The sequence below is a fragment of the Podarcis muralis genome, chromosome 2 (assembly GCF_964188315.1).
Source record: "Podarcis muralis chromosome 2, rPodMur119.hap1.1, whole genome shotgun sequence".
Classification (NCBI taxonomy): Eukaryota; Metazoa; Chordata; class Lepidosauria; order Squamata; family Lacertidae; genus Podarcis; species Podarcis muralis.
The window spans coordinates 108139270-108159248 of record NC_135656.1 but is presented as its reverse complement, the minus strand read 5'-3'; the positions used below and the strand labels follow the sequence as shown (position 1 = coordinate 108159248).

The 19979-nt window shown below is 45.3% G+C and overlaps 1 protein-coding gene across 1 annotated transcript in view; it reads right to left on the bottom strand.

Moving 5' to 3' along the window:
* Nucleotides 1-3493: 3493 nt before the first annotated feature.
* LOC144325904 (uncharacterized) overlaps nt 3494-19979 on the bottom strand; it is a 52246-nt gene continuing 35760 nt past the window's right edge. The window contains exon 2 of the mRNA XM_077920782.1: nt 3494-5152. Coding sequence (XP_077776908.1) covers nt 3735-5063 — 1329 coding nt within the window. The 5' untranslated portion in view covers nt 5064-5152 and the 3' untranslated portion in view covers nt 3494-3734. The remainder of the gene's footprint in view (nt 5153-19979) is intronic.

The following is a 19979-nucleotide window of genomic DNA, read 5'->3' as shown; positions in this document are numbered from 1 at the left end:
TATACCCCTCTTCTGCATCATTAACAGCATCCTTCTCCACCCACCCCACGCGTGTTCCTTGTCCCTTGAGTGCTTTTCCTTCCCTCCCCACTTAAAACGTGGTTACAAAACACAGATCCACATGGATCCTCAAGACTTTTGCACTGGGTCACCCCAAATTCACCATCAGATCACATAGCATGTCCATGGCTACAGCTTGCACCAAAAAAATCACACACTCACTGTTGCCTGGGGCCGCAGTGGTGCAAAAACGTGGTTACAAAGCATGGATCCACATAGATCCTTGGGATTTTTGCACTGGGCTACCCCAAACTCACCGTCAGATCACATGTCTGTGGCCACAGCATGAACCACAAAAATCATACATCCACTGTTTCGTTTAGAATATTTTTTTTCTTATTTTCCTCCTCTAAAAACTATGTGCGTGTTATGGTCGGGTGCATGTTATAGAGCGAAAAATACGGTACTCTCTCCATTATCTTACACAGGTATGGAAGATTCGAAACCGGGTGGTAATTGGATAGATCTAAAGGATCTAGAGATGTTTTATTTAAGAATAGATGCACCACTGCTTCCTTCAACTCCCCTGGGAAAGTCCACATACCAAGGGACTGATTAATGATCTCATCCAGGGGGGCCCGCACCTCGTCTGGACATGCTCTAATCAGCCAGGACGGGCACGGTTCAAGGGGGCAAGTGGTACCACTGTATACTACTTTAAACAGTCATGGCTTCCCCCAAAGAATTCTGGGAGCTGTAGTTTGTTAAGGTTGCTTGGAGCTGTTAGGTATGGTTGCCATATTTTGAAGAGCAAAAAAGAGTCCTTATGAGGACTCTCATTTTAAATATCTCTACCATATGTAGTCTATAGAAACTATAGAAGCTATATTGCTGGAGGGGGGGAGAGAAGAGAAGAGGAAATCAAGTCTTCAACCATGGCAACCCTTAAAACCCTTATTTCCCTCAAAGAGTTACAATTCACCAGTTCTCTGTGACAAGGAATAGGCAGTGAAGCCACTCTACGTATTATCTCTCTGGGAGGGGAACAGGGAGTCTCCTCTCAGCAAACTACAACTCCCAGAATGCTTTGGGGGAAGCCATGACTGACTGAAGGGGTACTAGACTGATTTAAATGTGGTGTGGATGTGGCCCTCGAGGGAGAAGGCAAGCAATCAGGAGGTAAGTGGGAACACACACAATGGAGTCCACGGGGGCCATTTTGCTCAGCAGCCTCCAGTGCCATTGTGTTCCTCCCAGGGAAACACAGCACTCGTCCCCACTGCCTACCTTCTGAGATGTGGGACCATTCCCAAGGGCAGCTTGTGACACAGCGTTGTAGGGCAAGGCTGTTTCAAGGGAAGGTGGGAAAATGCATAGCAGCCTGGATAATTTGTGGAGTGGGCTGTGAGTTTTTTCCCGTTTTCTCTTCAGCGGTGTCTCCCAAATACATTTCTGTTCCAAGCAGGCAATCAGAATTCATTGCCTGTCCTCTTGAAGACAAGGCCTTGAGAAAGATTCTTGTCAAGATGGCGGTCTGGCAGTGGATCACCTGCCACTCAGACCCATATATACCTCCATGGGGTGACTTTTAACTCCCTCCCGCCCATCAGAATCAATGAGGAAAAAATCATGATGATTTATGTGACCTTTGAATCAAATACATTTACAGGCAAAAGCAGGCTGTGGGGGGCAGGGGTTGATTCTAGGATTAAGTCTCCTGGGTCTACCTAGCAATGGTTGATCTTTGCCTTAATTTGTAACTCAATGCCTTGAACATCCCACTGGCATTTCTTTTTAAATGCTGATAATGTCTTATTGCAGATTTTTTATTATTATTTTGGTATCTCATTGTTAACAAAGTATTTTTATACATATGAAGAGCAGATCTTGGATTGACAAAATTATGGTTTGTAAAGTAAAAAGATTTTTAAAAAGGTTTTGTTTATCTCTGTTCTGAAATCTGCTTTTAAAGTAAAGTGTGTCAATATATTTGGGTTTGTTTATAAAGCAGAAGTGACTAGCTGTTCCTGGAAGCCCAAAAATGAGCTCTATATCAACAAAAGTTTTACCTATCATTATTCATAATGAAAAGTTGTAAGAAACGTGAGATTTTCCACCCTTGAGCTTTTGAACTACAATCCCCATCAACCTTGGCCATACAGGAATTTCTATTCCACTTTATATTTTCAAGAAAAACCTCAAAGCGGTTCACAGCACATTAAATCAATAAAACATAAATAAAACAACCTGAAAAATGTGAAATATAGAATATACAGTCAAAGCAACATAACAGAAAACAAAAATATTATCTTAAAGATTTCAAAATAAAACAGTACAAAGGTCGACCACAGAATTGATATTTAACATAGTAGAGCTGGGTGAGTCTGGGCCCCGTCCCCTAGGCCAGGTGGGAAAGACCTTGCAGGGAGTGGTGGACTTTACACCTCACAGCCGGGCGATGTTCCTCCGGCCTCATGAGCAGCCTCTTTAATGGGACCCAAGTGTGTTTAAGGTTGCAATTAACTTAATCTTCCCTAGATCTACTTTCAGCAAAAGCATGTGCCACTCCCACTGCCCATCTTCAAACTCAAGAGTAGCAAGCACATGTATCCTGTAGGTGCGCTTGGCTCTTCCTGTTCAGCGTCACTAAAACTCTCCTCCCCCCACCCCCTCTCACGAAACGACAGGCTCCTTTTAAGCACCCTGACAGTCATTTGCTATTCCTCCACCATTGCTCTCACAGTTCATGTGCAATACACATGCTTCGCTCTACGGCCTCCTGAAGCATCTTAAATGCCGAGACAAAGGGATGCTCTCCTGCTAAATGCACGCTCACTGATTACAGGCGCATACTTGGGAGAAACACGAACTAGCCTTGCACAGAAAAAGCACCCCCTCCCCGGATTCTTCCCAGGAGCAGGAGGACTGTATAGATTTGGAAAAGTGATTTGCAGAGGAACATAGTTCAGAAGGCAGAAGCTGGGAAATACTGGATGGGGAACAGCTTGCAGAAGAAACTCTGGAGGGGGGGAGAGTTAACAGATTCACTGTCTCTGGAAAGCATCCATCCGCTCTCCCCAAGGTCAAGGAGAGCAGCGAAAGTGGCAGGACAGAAAGTACAGAGGGAACTAGCTCAGATTACGAGACGCAGAAGTGACAGGGTGACTAGGGATGTGAGGGACTGGACCTCTTCATTGGGAGCACCGCCATTCCTAGAAGACAGGTTCTTTGTCCCCTTGCTGGGATCATTAAAATTTCTAACTGGTAAGAAGACTCCTTTTCCTTTGTTCTGCTTATCTACGACCAAGGGGAAGGAAGGCAATTCCCTGAAGCCTGAAAGATGCTGATCCACAAGACAAGGGCAGCGTATCATTTTGGCAGTGATGGGTGGAGTCAAAACTCAACAGATTCATCACACGCCTTGAGCATTCCAGATTCACACTCTCCCCCTGGATAATCTAGCAACAACTTGCAACTTCTTTTGTACATCAAGTATATGTGACCTTCATTACTTTAATACATATATATGTGTATACAAATTTAAATACAAAAACAAAAACATCACATGGGTTCCATGTATTTAAAATTGATTTCTGCCTTTATGAGTTTCTTGACGTAAATTAAATAGTGAACATTGAGTGCAACGTTGCATACATTTATATGGTTTTTCACCTGTGTAAATTTGCTTAGGAATATTAAGGTCTCCACTCTGTCTTAAGCTCTTTCCACATTCCCTACATCTGTGGTTTCCCCCCTGTATGAGTTAGCTGATGTTTCCTAAGGCCTCCACTTTGACTAAAGCTCTTTCCACACTCCATACAATTAAATGGTTTCTCCGTGTGAGTTTGTTGATGTATTCTAAGGTCTCCACTACGACTGAAGCTCTTTCCACATTCCATACATTTAAATGGTTTCTCCCCCGTGTGAGTTCGGTGATGTATTCTAAGGTCTCCACTTTGACTGAAGCTCTTTCCACATTCAATGCATTTAAATGGTTTCTCCCCTGTGTGAGTTAGTTGGTGTGTTCTAAGTTTTCCACTTTGACTGATGCTCTTCCCACATTCAATACATTGAAACGGTTTCTCCCCCGTGTGAGTACGTTGATGTATTCTAAGGGCTCCACTATGACTGAAGCTCTTTCCACATTCAATACATTTAAATAGTTTCTCCCCCATGTGAATTTGTTGATGTATTCTAAGTGTCCCACTTTGACTGAAGCTCTTTCCACATTCAATACATTTAAATGGTTTCTCCCCTGTGTGAGTTTGTTGGTGTATTCTAAGGTGACCACTACGACTGCAGCTCTTTCCACATTCGAGACATTTAAACCGTTTCTCTCCTGTGTGAGTTTGTTGATGTATTCTAAGGTCTCCACTACGACTGAAGCTTTTTCCACATTCAATACATTTAAATGGTTTCTCCCCTGTGTGAGTTCGTTGGTGTATTCTAAGGTGACCACTACGACTGCAGCTCTTTCCACATTCGAGACATTTAAACCGTTTCTCTCCCGTATGAGTTTGTTGATGTATTCTAAGGTCTCTACTACGACTGAAGCTCTTTCCACATTCAATACATTTAAATGGTTTCTCCCCTGTGTGAGTTTGTTGATGCAATCTAAGGTTTCCACTTTGACTGAAGCTCTTTCCACATTCAATGCATTTAAATGGTTTCTCCCCTGTGTGAGTTCGTTGCTGTATTCTAAGGTCTCCGTTTTGACCAAAGCTCTTTCCACATTCAATACATTTAAATGGTTTCTCCCCCGTGTGAGTTCGTTGATGTCTTCTAAGGGCTCCACTACGACTGAAGCTCTTTCCACATTCAATACATTTAAATGGTTTCTCCCCTGTTTGAGTTTTTTGATGCATTCTAAGGTTTCCACTTTGACCAAAGCTCTTTCCACATTCAATACATTTAAATGGTTTCTCCCCTGTGTGAGTTCGTTGATGTATTCTAAGTTTACCACTTTGAGTGAAGCTCTTTCCGCACTCCATGCATTCAAACAGTTTCTCCCCCGTGTTAATTCGTCGGTGTATCCTCATTTTTCCACAGTGACTAAAGCACATTCCACATTCCCTGCATTTAAATGGCCTCTCTGCTCTTCCCACTGATTTCACAGACCTCTCCGTAGAATCCTGACCATCATCTTCCTCAGCTGTTTGGGGCAGGGAGAGAATCCTGTTAGACTTTTAGGAAAGACAATAAATGAACTGAACACACATCAATCCCCATGTGCACCTTCTCTTATTTTCACTCCCTCTCCATTTTCAACTGTCTCCATATTCCAAATTTTTAGGAATGCAGATGAGATAATGGCAAGAGAAACCCATGATCACTCCATTCACACTTAAGAAAGCACCATCATTTTATAGTAGATATCTACGGTGGAACTGGCTTATAAGACACATCTCTGTCTTTTTCTTTTTCAAGTGAGCAAATGATCACAGGCTCCAGTAGCAGTCTCTTCTATGAGTAAGAATTAAAACTGAAGTGTTCTTATGCCACATGTAAGTGTAAAATCATTGCAATATATTAGAACCTAAACAAAGCCTTCTGCATCGGGTAAAGGTCCACCTAGTCCAGCATCCTGTTTTCACAGTGGCCAAGCAGATGCCTGTGGGAAACCAGCAAGCAAGATTTCAGCCCAAGAGCCCTCTGCCCTCCTCTGCTTTCCAGAAACTAGTATTAAGAAGCATTATTGCCTAGGACTACGAGGGCAGAGCACAGACACCAGCCTAATCCCTTTTTTCAAGATATCCAAGTTGCTGGCCGTCACTGTCTCTTGTGGGATGGAAGACCATAGATTAACTATGCTTCTGTTTATTCATCTTCTGCAGCCCATAAAGGCTCATAAATGTATTATGGCTTAAGCTTTTGTGAGCTACAGTCTGACATTGTGGAATCTTGACTAGGAAAGCTGGTGTCACTATAAACCCGTGAGTCTTTTTGTCGGGTTTTTGTACTTATTTTGAACTTAAGTCTTAATCTGCAAAGGACTGCTTTGAATACATGGGTTGCCCTTGAATGGAGAAGAAGAAAGCACCTTGCTCGCATCTGGATCCCCTGGGAGAGGCAGTGGATCCAGGGATTGTGAATGAACAAGACCTCTCCCTTCCGTGCGGTGGGAGTGGGTGGGTTAAAAGTGGGGGAGAGACCTCCCCCTCCTGTCCTTTTGGGAAATAGGAGCTTTTGCCGTGAGTAAACAACTTAGATGGCAAGTTCTCAAGAGAAGCACTTTGGAGCCCTGCTTGCTCATGCTATCTGTGTGTGCATGTGTGTCTTTGGACCTAGAAGACAACATACACTAGTGGTCAAAATTGTGGAAACCTTGGAGAAGGTGTTTTTCTGGGGTTTGATGGATCATAATACCCCCCTTTTGGGGAGTAATACCATAAAATTATATATCAATGGAAAGATACAGTGGTACCTTGGGTTACAGACGCTTCAGGTTACAGACTCCCCTAACCCAGAAATAGTACCTCGGGTTAAGAACTTTGCTTCAGAATGAGAACAGAAATTGTGCTCTGGCGGCGTGGCGGCACCAGGAGGCCCCATTAGCTAAAGTGGTGCTTCAGGTTAAGAACAGTTTCAGGTTAAGAACGGACCACTGTAATTTAAAGTACCACTGTAATTTAAAGTAGAATGTAATGCAACAACTTTTAGGAAGGATTACGACATAAATAAGCAGGATTTTGTTAGTGTGTTATGTGATTGCTATCAAGTTGGTTGGGTTTTTTCCCCCCTTTCATTTCGTGAACTTGCAAAATGTAATAAAATTAAACAAATGGCACAAAGAGTTGACTTCGTGATTATGGGCTTCCAGTCTGGATGGTGGAGGAAATGGCGTCACCTGGGGCGCCGTCCGAGTAAGACGGAGCCTTTAGGGGGATTTCAGGCGACCGAGGGGATGTTTTAGGGCTAAAAAAGAAAAGCCCTCATAAAACTCTGCAGAAGAGTGGGGCTCCAACGGGGTCCAGCTGAGCCCCAGGTCTTCCGTCAAACCGGCTCCCGCAGTTGCATCAGCAGCGGGTGGGGGAGGGGAAGACGGTCGAGGTGGGCTGTCGGCTCCAACGCACACATGAATATCCAAAGCATAAAAGCCGCCCTCTGAAGTGACAGATTTTCTGTTATAAGGTAAAATAGAAATAATCTTTTGGAGAGGAATTAAAAATATTTGGACTTTAATTTGAACTTCAAATTGAGAAGTATTAAAAATGGAAGCCGCGCTTCCGCTATTCAGGGGAGAACCCTGCAGAGACGTTTTCTGAATAAGATAAAAGCCCCCAAAAATCTACATTACAGCCTCTGAGTGAAAGAAAATGTATTTTTAACCCTAAAATTCCTGCTTTGCTAAAAGAACAGGATTTGTAAATAGTTGCCTCTCAGTTTTGACAAGCTCTGCAATTTGAATATCCAACACCTTGGAAATTTTTGAGACACCCACCAAAGTCTGGCAGGATTAGACCCTGTGTAGCTGGAGGGGTAATAAAAAAGGAAAGTGGCCAACATATAGAGATTTGTTAATAGAAGAGGAGAAAGGTTTGAAATTTAAAAGTTATGAAAACTTGAAAGGTACTTTACAAAGTTGGTTGCATCACAGACAAATTAATGAGCAATTTAAAGAAGATAATAAAAGGGGGTTCAGCTATACTATCTCAAACTTTCAAAAGGAAATTGTGGAGGGAAAAACCAAATTATTGAAGAAAGCATATAACATTTTGCTATATGGAGAGACTTTAGATGAGAAGGTAAAATCGGCCCAAATAAAATGGGCTCCGGATGTTGGGCTTAATATACAGTTGGAGGAATGGGAAAGTTTATGAAAACAAATGTAAAGTTTACAGATTGTATACCATTAAGAGAAAATTACAGTGGTACCTTGGGTTAAGTACTTAATTCATTCCAGCGGTTCGTTCTTAACCTGAAACTGTTCTTAACCTGAAGCACCACTTCAGCTAATGGGGCCTCCACTGTATTTGAAAATGATATATAGATGGTATATCACACTGGAAAAACTGCAAAAATGTATAAAACGGGATCCAAGATATGTTGGAGATGTAAAGAGAAAGGTGGTACTTTTTTCATGTATGGTGGGAATGCAAGAAGGTTAAAGAATACTGGGAAATGATATATAATGAACTGAAAAAAATGTTGAAGAAACCCTTTGTTTAAAAACCAGAATCTTTCCTGCTTCTAATTTTAGATCATGATACATGAGAGGGAAATTGGACATAGTTTATGTATGCGACAACAGCAACAAGAATTTTATTAGCACAAGTATGGAAAACAGAAAACGCCAGCAAAGGAAGCATGGCAAGCCAAGCTGATGGACTACGCGGAACTGGCTAAGCTGACAGAGAGAATACATGAGAGAGACAACATTGGTTTCAAAAAAGAGTGGGAACCATTTATAAACTATATAAAAAGACAGTACAGTGGTGCCCCGCAAGACGAATGCCTCGCTAAACGAAAAACCCGCAAGACGAAAGGGTTTTCCGATTTTTAGCGGCTTCGCAAGACGAATTTCCCTATGGGCTTGCTTCGCAAGACGAATTTCCCTATGGGCTTGCTTCGCAAGACGAAAGCCCATAGGGAAATCTCCGGGGACAGCGGGGAAGCGCAGCGCGCCTTCTCCTTTGTTCCCGGACCTGTCTTAAGGCTTGCGGTGGGAGGTCCGGGAACAGAGGACAAGGCGCGAAGGGCTTCTCCTCTGTTCCCGGGGCTTGCGGTGGGAGGAGGGTTTTTCCTCCCCACCGCCAACATTCAGAACAGCATTCTGAATGTTGGCGGTGGGGAGGGAAGCCCTCCTCCCACCGCAAGCCTTCAGGACAGGTCCGGGAACAGAGGGGAAGGTGCGCAGTTGTTCTGAAGGCTGGCGGTGGGAAGAAAAGCCCTTCTCCCCCGCCAGCCTTCAGAAGAGTTCCCGCCTAGGCTGCGGATAGCAGCCTGCTGCCCCGCGCGAGGGGCGCTCTGCTTAAGAGCGCCCCTCGCGCAGGGCAGCAGGCTGCTATCCGCAGCTTGGAGAGCCCTCTGGACCTCTTCTGAAGGTGGGCGGGGGGCAAAAGTCTTTGCTCCCCCTGCCTGCCTTCAAAAGCCGTCCGGTAGCATTTTAAAATCGCCCCGGGACAGCGGAGGAATTCTCCGCTGTCCCGGGGCGATTTAAAAGCCCCCGGGAAGGCAGGCAGGGGGGACAAAGACTTTGGCCCCCCGCCAGCCTTCAGAAGAGGTCCAGGACCTCTTCTGAAGGCGGGCGGGGGGCAAAAGTCTTTGCTCCCCCCCGCTTGCCTTCAAAAGCCGTCCGGGAAAGCGCGTTTCTCCGCTCTCCCGGAAAGGCAGGAAGGGGGGACCTCTTCTGAAGGCCGGTGGGGGGCAAAAGTCTTTGTCCCCCCCTGCCTGCCTTCCCGGGGGCTTTTAAATCGCCCCGGGACAGCGGAGAATTCCTCCGCTGCCCCGGGGCGATTTTAAAATGCTGGCGGGCGGCAGCGCTGCCGCCCGCCAGCATTTTAAGATCGCCCCGGACAGCGGAGAAGTCCTCCGCTGTCCCGGGGTTTTTAAAATGCTGGCGGGCGGCAGCGAAGGGTTCGCTGGCGGGCGGCAGCGAAGGGTTCGCTGCCGCCCGCCAGCATTTTAAAATCGCCCCGGGACAGCGGAGAAGTCTCCGCTGTCCCGGGAAGGCAGGCGGGGGGGAAGCAAAGACTTTCGCCCCCCGCCGGCCTTCAGAAGAGGTCGGGGGACAGACTGTCCCCAGACCTGGTCTGAAGGCGGTTTCCATAGGAACGCATTGATTGATTTTCAATGCATTCCTATGGGAAACCGTGCTTCGCAAGACGAAAAACTCGCAAGACGAAAAGACTTGTGGAACGAATTAATTTCGTCTTGCGAGGCACCACTGTATAAAGATATGGACTCATTGGCAGGTTTTGTCAACTATATAAGAAGCAAAATCAGCAGAGTATAGAATTTGTGTAATAAATCAATACGGAAAAATGGGGGAAGCCAAAGAGGAGGGAGGGGAGAAATACGGATATAGAAATTGTTCAATTAAGATTTGTGGAAATTTGTTGTTATAATTTGAAAATTCAATAAAAATATATTTTTTAAAAATGTGTTGTGCGATTGCTATCAAGTTGGTTGAGGTTTTTTTTCATTTAGTGAGCTTGTAAAACGTAATAAAATTAAATAAATGGTGCAAAGAGTTGACTGGTCACCTAGAAAGGGATGTAAAATAGTACTATTAAGTGAACAAGGCTACAGTTATGAAGATATTAGAAGAAAAATTGGCAGAAACTTAACCAAAGGGGACATTTCTAAATTTTGGAAGAGGTATAAGGAGACGCAGTCACTACAAAATCAGACTGGGCTAAACCCATGTTAACTGGACAGCAGAACAATGGGACAGTGTTATTTGGAGTGAGGAGACCAAAATCTCGCTTGGTAGTGATGCCATGAAATACCGTATTTTTCGCACTATAGGACGCACTTTTTCCCCTCCAAAAATGAAGGGGAAATGTGTGTGCGTCCTATGGTGCGAATGCAGGCTTTTGCTGAAGCCTGGAGAGCGAGAGGGGTCCGTGCGCACCGACCCCTCTCGCTCTCCAGGCTTCAGGAAGCTATCCCAAGTCTTGCAAGCCCGGCGGGATGTCCCGCGGGCTCGCAAGGCTTGCGGGCAGCAGCCTGCACCCAAAAGCTGGGGACAGCGGGGAGGCGCAGAGCCGCCACCCCGCTATTCCCCGACCTGTTCTGGAGGCTGGCGGGGGGAGAAGCAAGCCTGCTTCTCCCCCCCCCAGCCCCACAAGCTCGGGGGATAGGGGGATGGCGAAGCGCCGCCATCCCGCTATTCCCCGACCTGATCTGGAGGCTGGGGGTGGGAGGAGCAAGCCTGCTTCTCCCCCCCACCATCCCCACAACCTCCAGATCAGGTCGGGGAATAGCGGGATGGCGGCGCTCCGCCATCCCGCTATTCCCCGACCTGATCTGGAGGCTGGGGGTGGGAGGAGCAAGCCTGCTTCTCCCCCCCCCCAGCCCCACAACCTCCAGATCAGGTCGGGGAATAGCGGGATGGCGGCGCTCCGCCATCCCGCTATTCCCCGACCTGATCTGGAGGCTGGGGGTGGGAGGAGCAAGCCTGCTTCTCCCCCCCCCCCCAGCCCCACAACCTCCAGATCAGGTCGGGGAATAGCGGGATGGCGGCGCTCCGCCATCCCGCTATTCCCCGACCTGATCTGGAGGCTGGGGGTGGGAGAAGCAAGCCTGCTTCTCCCCCCCACCAGCCCCACAACCTCCAGGCTTCAGGAGAGCCCCACCGCCAGCCCCACAAGCTCGGGGGACAGCGGGAGAGGCGCAGCGCGCCCTTCCCGCTGTCCCCCGACTTGGCTAGAAGGCTGGCGGGGGGAGAAGCCTGCTCCTCCCCGTTGCCAGCCCCGCAAACTCGGGGGACAGCGGGAGAGGCGCAGCGCGCCTTTCCCGCTGTCCCCCGACTTGTCTAGAAGGCTGGCGGGGGGAGAAGCCTGCTCCTCCCCGTCGCCAGCCCCGCAAACTCGGGAGACAGCGGCAGGGGTGCAGCGCGCCCTTCCCGCTGTCCCCCGACTTGGTTAGAAGGCTGGCCCAGCCCCGCAAACTCGGGGGACAGCGGGAGAGGCGCAGCGCGCCATCCCGCTGTCTCCCGACATGGTTTGGAGGCTGGCGGAAGGCTTCCTCCTCCCCCAGCCCCGCAAGCTCCCAGAGCGATGCCAAAGCTGCGCGCAGCTTCGGCATGGCTCTGGGTCCCGTTCTGGGGGAGGGGGAAGCTCGGGCTTCCCCGCCCCAGCCCCGCGCCTGGCGGGGGGGGAATAAATTTTTTTGCCTTTATTTCCCCCCCCCCCAAATCTAGGTGCGTCCTATGGACCGGTGCGTCCAATAGTCCGAAAAATACGGTACATGAGGAGAATTGGAGGAGATTTACATCCTATTTACATTGCACCTTCCGTGAAACACCAAGTCAGTGCTATGATCTGGGGCTGTATGACAGCACGAGGTGTGGACAAAATTTGAGTCATTAATGGGAAAGTAAATGCCCCAAAATACATAGCCCAGACCTTAACTCAATCAAAAATCTATGGAGCTGACTAAAGAAACTTGTTAGTCAGAAGCAGCCCAGCAATAAAACCCAATTAATAAGGGAAATAATTTAATCTTAGTTTCACATTATTACAGCTGCAGAACTAAAAAGCTTACCGTATTTTTCGCACCATAGGACGCACTTTTTCCCTCCTAAAAAGCAAGGGAAAATGTGTGTGCGTCCTATGGAGCGAATGCAGGGGGGAGGCAGGCGGGAAAAGCCCTCAAGAGCCGCACACAAGCTTTGTGCGCTCTTGCGGGCTTTTCTCCAGGAGGGAGAAGGGACTGACTGGCTGTAGCAGTCCCTTCTCCCTCCTGGGGGAAAAGCCCCCAAGAGCGGCACCCTCTTTAAAGGCTGTGCGGCTCCTGCAGGCTTTTCTACGAGGTGGGGGAATCCCCCCACCTCCCAGAAAAGCCAGGAGAAGCCGCACAGCCCCTTTAAAGAGCGTGCGGCTTCTGCGGGAGGTGGGGGAAGCTGCAGCAGATTCCCTCCTCCCGGGTTCCCTTTGAGGCGGCAATGTGGGAGGGGAGCAGCTTACACTCTTGTAAGCAGCTCCTCTCCCACTTTCCTCCTTCAAAGCAACTACGGAGGAGGGAAGGAAGAGGACCATGGATCCTCCGCTGCTGGAGGCTTCAGCAGATTCCCCCCTCTGTGATTGCTTTGAAGCAGGAAAGTGGGAGGGGGGCAGCTTACACTCGTGTAAGCAACTCCTCTCCCACTTTCCTCCTTCAAAGCAACTACGGAGGAGGGAAGGAAGGGGACCATGGATCCTCCGCTGCTGGAGGCTGCAGCGGATTCCCCCCTCCGTGATTGCTTTGAAGCAGGAAAGTGGGAGGGGGCAGCTTACACTCGTGTAAGCAGCTCCTCTCCCACTTTCCTCCTTCAAAGCAACTACGGAGGAGGGAAGGAAGGGGACCATGGATCCTCCGCTGCTGGAGGCTGCAGCGGATTCCCCCCTCCGTGATTGCTTTGAAGCAGGAAAGTGGGAGGGGGCAGCTTACACTCGTGTAAGCAGCTCCTCTCCCACTTTCCTGCTTCAAAGCAACTACGGAGGAGGGAAGGAAGGGGACCATGGATCCTCCGCTGCTCGAGGCTGCAGAGGATTCCTCCTCCGTGATTGCTTTGAAGCAGGAAAGTGGGAGGGGGGCAGCTTACACTCGTGTAAGCAGCTCCTCTCCCACTTTCCTGCTTCAAAGCAACTACGGAGGAGGGAAGGAAGGGGACCATGGATCCTCCGCTGCTGGAGGCTGCAGAGGATTCCTCCTCCGTGATTGCTTTGAAGCAGGAAAGTGGGAGGGGGGCAGCTTACACTCGTGTAAGCAGCTCCTCTCCCACTTTCCTGCTTCAAAGCAACTACGGAGGAGGGAAGGAAGGGGACCATGGATCCTCCGCTGCTGGAGGCTGCAGCGGATTCCTCCTCCGTGATTGCTGGGAGCTTCTCTGGGCAGGAATTCCCTCAGCTTAAGTGGGGTGGGGGAAGTGTGGCAGGTAGGGGGGTACCTACCTAGACAGTGAAGCCACATGTCTCTCCAATGAAAATTGGGAGTGGGCATTGTGTGAAGTGGCTGTGGATCCCCTGCCGCAGAACTGTAGGACTGTATAGAGTTGGGAGGGCCACCCGAGGGTCATCTAGCCCAGCCCCCTCACAATGTAGGAATCACATCTAAAGAACGCCAGGCAGATGGTCCCCCAACTGCTGCTTAAAAGCCTCCAGTGGTGGAGACCCCAAACACCTTCCGAGGTCATAGAATTGCAGGGTTGGAAGGGAACCCCAGGAGTCATCTAGTCCAGCCCCGGTGGACAGCAGGCGCAATCCATCCCATTGCGCAAGACTAAAGATGCTGCGCAAGGCTAAAGAAGAAGCCAAGGCAGCGAGCGGGATGGATTGCGCTTGCTGCCTTGTCTTTTTCTTTAGCTGCACTGGAGAGGTTTAGCTCCTGGCTGGAGAGGTTGCGCGGCTATGGACCCCGCGCGCTGTCTTGGCTTCTTTGCTCTTTGGGGCTGGGGGGGGGGGACCCGGGCTTCCCCCGCAGCCCCGAGAAGCTCTGGGAGAAGTGGATAGGCTGCGTGCAGCCTGTCCGTTGCTCTTTGGGGCTGGGGGGGGAATAATATTTTTTCCCTTGATTCCCCCCTCTAAAAACTAGGTGCGTCCTGTGGTCCGGTGCGTCCAATAGAGCGAAAAATACGGTACTTTACTCCATGGAAGGCTAAAGGTTACCCAGTTAAGTATTAACTGACACGGTGAGAATTTTGGTATATCTCTTTTGTTGTATGCATTTCACGTTTCTTCTTTATGACTGCTGTTGTAATAAATAATCCTTCATAAAAGTTATTGCATTACATTTTTCATTAAATTATATTTCCATTGATATATAGTTTTATGGTATTACTAAAAAAAAGTGGTGTTAGGAGTCATCAAACCTCAGAAATACACTTTTCCAAAAGGTTTCCACAATTTTGAACACTAGTGTACATGTTTACATCACGTGATTACTTAAAGAGGGCATTTCTTTAATATTGAAGGCCATTTCTACAAAATGGAAGACTTCTGAAGTTAGCCCTGTACAGGGAAGTAGTCAATGTTTTCGGTGTTTTTTATTTTGTTGGAAGCCACCCAGAGTGGCCGAGGAACCCAGTCACATGAGCAGGGTGCAAGTAATGAATTATTATTATTATTATTATTATTATTATTATTATTATTATTATTATTATTATTATTATTATTATTCCCTCCTTAGCCTGACCTGCTATGCATGCTAATCAGAGACTCTGTCCCAACCACCCCCTTGAACACAACAGGGCTTCCTATTTTTACTGCTATTCTTTACATTTCTATACTGCCCTTCCTCCGAAGATCACAGGGCAGCTTACAATAGAAAATCAGAGATGCACAGCACAGTAAGAAATAAAAAATGACAACTGCCCCCTTAGGCACGTACAATTGCGGGTGTGAAGGCCATAGATTGTTTAATGAGCCCAATGTCTGGGAGAAGAGGAATGCTTTTGCCTGGTGCCTAAAGAGAAGGAAGGAAGGAAGGAAGGAAGGAAGGAAGGAAGGAAGGAAGGAAGGAAGGAAGGAAGGAAGGAAGGAAGGAAGGAAGGAAGGCTGTACATTGAGGTTCACTTCCGAGGGTCTTCTGCCAGTTCCCTCCCTGCAAGAAGCGAAGTTACAGGGAACCAGGCAGAGGGTCTTCTCGCTGGTGGCGCCCTCCCAATTTCAAATAAATAAACAACTATCTGACTTTTAGAAGACATCTGGAGGCAGCTCTGTACAGGGGTGCCCCGCAAGACGAAAAACTCGCTAGACGAAAGGGTTTTTCCGTTTTTGAGGTGCTTCGCAAGACGAATTTCCCTATGGGCTTGCTTTGCAAGACGAAAACGTCTTGCGAGTTCTTGCGAGTTTTTTTCCCTTTTTTTTTCCTTTTTCTAAGCCGCTAATAGCCACTAAGCCGCTAATAGCGCTAAGCCGCTAATAGCGGCGCTTCGCAAGACGAAAAAACTGCAAGACGAAGAGACTCGTGGAACGGATTAATTTCGTCTTGCAAGGCACCACTGTATTGGGAAATTTTTAACATTTGATGTTTTATTATGGTTTATCTATGTTGTAAGCCGCACAGAGTGGCTAGGGAAACCCAGCCAGATGGGCAGGTATTATTATTATTCTTATTTATTATTATTATTCTTCTTAACTTGCCCAACAATGCCCAACCCTCGCCCTTTTCCCACCTCCTTCCCGGCGACTCCCTTTGCACCAGATCCGGGCAGAAGGAAGCTTCTCTCTTTCCACAGTGGAAACCCCTCCCCACCTCCACCTTCCAGACCCCATTAAGAGAAACTGCTCCCTTTCCTCCCTTCTCTTTTTTTTAAATAGTTTTTATTTATTGCAGTTTTATAAACAACAAAAATTAAAGAGAACAAAAAACAAAAACAGACAAACAAGAAAAAAGATATATATAAAACACAGCAAAGTAATCATACATTTTCCATAACATATCAAATCATATCCATTTAGACTTCCTTCAGCGCCGTTGACCATCGTTCGTAAATATAACTTTTGTACACATTCCTTCTTTCATATTGCCAAATGTTCCACCCTGCCCTCATTATTTCTAATAGGCAATACTTAATTATTCTTTACAGTGCCTCTTTAAACCCCGCTAGCGTTATATTTACACCACAGTTTTTTTCCAGATACCCCACAAACTTTCCCCAATCCTCAATAAATTTTTGATCCTTAATATATCTGATTTTCCCAGTTAATTTATCCAGCTCTAAGTAGTCTGTCAATTTAGCTCTCCACTCTTCTACTGTTGGGATCTCCTCTTGCTTCCACTTCTGGGCTATCACGATTCTGGCTGCCGTTACACCGTATTGGAAAAGTTTGCGATCTTTCCTTCTTATCTCTTTTCCTACTATGCCTAATAAAAAGGCTTCTGGCTTTTTCACAAAAGTATATTTTAATATTTTTTTCATCTCGTTATAGATATTTTCCCAGAAGCTTTTAACTTTTTTACACTCCCACCACTGGTGGAAGAATGTCCCTTCTTTATGTTTGCATTTCCAGCATTTATTATCTACCTTATACATCTTGGCCAGTTTTACGGGTGTCATGTACCATCTGTACAGCATCTTCATCACATTTTCCTTCAATAACGTACATGCCGTAAACTTTATGTTTTCTCTCCACAGCTTTTCCCAATCCCTCAATTGAACACTGTATCCAAAATCTTTTCCCCACTGAACCATTACTGATTTTACCTCCTCATCCTTCGTATACCACTCCAACAGTATTTTATACATTTTTGACAGATTTTTGTTCTCATTATTTATTATTTCTTTTTGAAATCTTGATTCTTTTTCCACATAACCCCTTTCCTTCAGATCTTTTTTAAATCTTTCATTTACCTGAAAATAGTGCAGCCAGTCATGTATATATAGTTTTACTTGGTCATATGGTTTCATTTTCCATTTCCCTCCTTCATTAGTTACCATTTCTCCATAAGTACCCCACTTATCTCTCATATTGATTTTCTTCACACACATTATCTCTAACGGTGATAACCAATGCGGAACCTTTATTTCCAGTATGTTTTTATATCTATCCCAAACCTCTATTAGTGGACCTCTAAATATGTGATTCCCAAAACCTTTGTGGACCCTCTTCTTTTCACACCATAGGTACGCGTGCCACCCGAATCTGTTATTAAATCCTTCCAGGTCTAACAATTCCTTATTTTCCAACTTTACCCAATCTTTTAACCAACACAGACATGCTGCCTCATAGTACATTCTCATATCTGGTAGGGCGAATCCACCTCTTTCTTTCGCATCTATTAACAACTTATGTTTGATTCTTGGTTTCTTCCCTTCCCAGATATATCTTGATATCACCCTTTGCCATTCTTTAAAAACTCCTGTACCCTTTACAATGGGTATAGTTTGAAATAGGAATAGTAACCTAGGTAGCACCATCATTTTTATCATAGAGATTCTTCCCCATAGTGATAGTCTCATTCTTGCCCACACCTCCAAATCTTTCTTTATTCCTTTCCATACTGGTATATAATTATTTTGGTATAGATCAATATTCTTGTTTGATAGCCAGATTCCCAAATATTTAACCTTTTTTACCACTTCAATCTCCGTACCTTGCTGTATTTTTACAATCGTATCTTGGTCCATATTTTTTACCATCATTTTGGTCTTACTCTTATTTAATCTGAATCCTGCTACCTTCCCAAATTGCTCCATCTCATCCAAAACCTCTCTTATACTTTCTATTGGTTCCTCCACGGTCAGCACCACATCGTCAGCAAAAGCTTTAACCTTATATTCATTTAGGCCTAATGTTACCCCTTTTATTCTCTTATTCTGTCTAATTGCATTTAATAGAACTTCCAGAACAGTTATAAATAACAGCGGTGACAGTGGGCATCCCTGCCTTGTTCCTTTTGATATTTTTATGTCTTCCGTAATAACATTGTTCACAATCAATTTTGCCTTCTGTTCTGTGTATATAGCCCTTATGCCATTGAGGAAGTCTCGGCCCACGTCCATCAGTTCTAAGTTCTCCAACATAAATTCCCAAATTACATTGTCGAACGCCTTCTCCGCATCCACGAATATTAGGCTTGCTTGTTTGTCACCCCTATCGGACAGATATTCAATGATGTTTATAACATTCCTTATATTGTTTCTTAATTGTCTGCCCGGCAGGAAACCCGCTTGGTCTTCATGGATGATTCTTACTAGTATCTTTTTCAATCTTTTGGCTAGAATTCCTGCAAAGATCTTATAGTCAGTATTTAATAACGAGATGGGCCTATAATTTTTCACTTGGGTTAGGTCTGAGTCTTGTTTTGGAATTATTGTAATGAATGCTTCTTTCCATGTTTCTGGAATGTCCCTTACTTTTAAGATGTTGTTCATTACTTCAATCAATGGAGCCATTAACCTATCTTTTAGTTCTTTATAATAACTGGCTGTTAGCCCATCCGGGCCCGGTGCCTTCCCTCTTTTCAATTCGTTTATCACTTCTTCTACTTCTTCTTTGGAAATTGGGGCATTCAACTGGTCTTTTTGGTCTGTCGATATCTTCCTTGTCGCTTTCTCTTTTAAATATCTTTCTATCTTCTTCTTATTATTCCTTTCTCTATTTCTATATAATTGTTTATAAAAGTCCACAAATCCTTTTCTGATTTCTTTCGGATCCGCTGTTTCTTCTCCATTTACCTCAATTTTGTTGATTGTATTCTGTTCCTTTCTCTTCTTCACTTGCCATGCGAGCCATTTTCCTGATTTGTTTGCAAACTCAAAATTTTTCTGTCTTAATCTTTTGATATTCCATTCGACCTCTTTGTTTATTAACATTGAGAACTGAGTTTGTAAAATCTTTATTTCCTGCTTTATCTTCGTGTTGTTAGGTTTTTTAGTCAATTTTTGTTCTTTATCCATAATCTGTCTTAGAATTTCTTTCGTCTTTTTTTCCTTATTACTTTTTTTCAGTGCGTTTTGCTAGATGAAGAGGCCTCTCATTACTGCCTTACTCGCGTCCCAAACCACACTTGTTTTTGTGCCTTTATCCATGTTGTCTAGAAAGTATTCAGCTAACTTTTTTTGTATTTTCTCCACAAACTTTTGGTCGTCTAATAGGTTATCATTCAATCTCCACCTGAAGGTTCTTTCTTCAAAGCCTTTTAGCTCCATTTCCAGTGGGCTATGGTCTGAAATCACTTTGGCCTGTATTTCAATGTGTTGAATTCTCGGCGTTAATTCGTTCGATACCCATATTTGGTCTATTCTTGAGAATGATTGATTCAGGTCTGAGTAAAATGTATATTGCTTCTCCAGTGGGTGCCTAAGTCTCCAAATGTCCATTAAGTTACAGTTCTTTACCATCGTGAAGAATGTCTTAGGTAATTTCCCATCTTTGTTCTCTCCCTTTCTTAGTCTGTCCATTTCCACTGAAACCACGCCGTTCATATCTCCCATTATTATTATTTTTTTGTCCATATATTCAAAAAGTTTATCCTCCAGTGACCTATAGAACTCTGTTTTATTTTCATTTGGTGCGTAAATGCCAACAATTATCAGATTCTCCCCTTGCCAATTAATTTGAGCCGCTATGATTCTCCCCTCCTCATCCTTAAATAGTTGTTGAGATTCAATTTTGCTTTTAATATATAATACGACACCTCTTTTTTTCTCTCTGTCCGAAGAAATAAATTCATTTCCTAACCTTTTGTTAATCAGGACTTTCCTATGTTTTCTTGCCACGTGTGTTTCTTGTAGGCATATGATGTCTAAATTCTTCTTTTTTAAAATGTGTTCAATTCTGTTTCGTTTTTTCTTATCGTTCATCCCATTGATGTTCCAATTCCAGAGT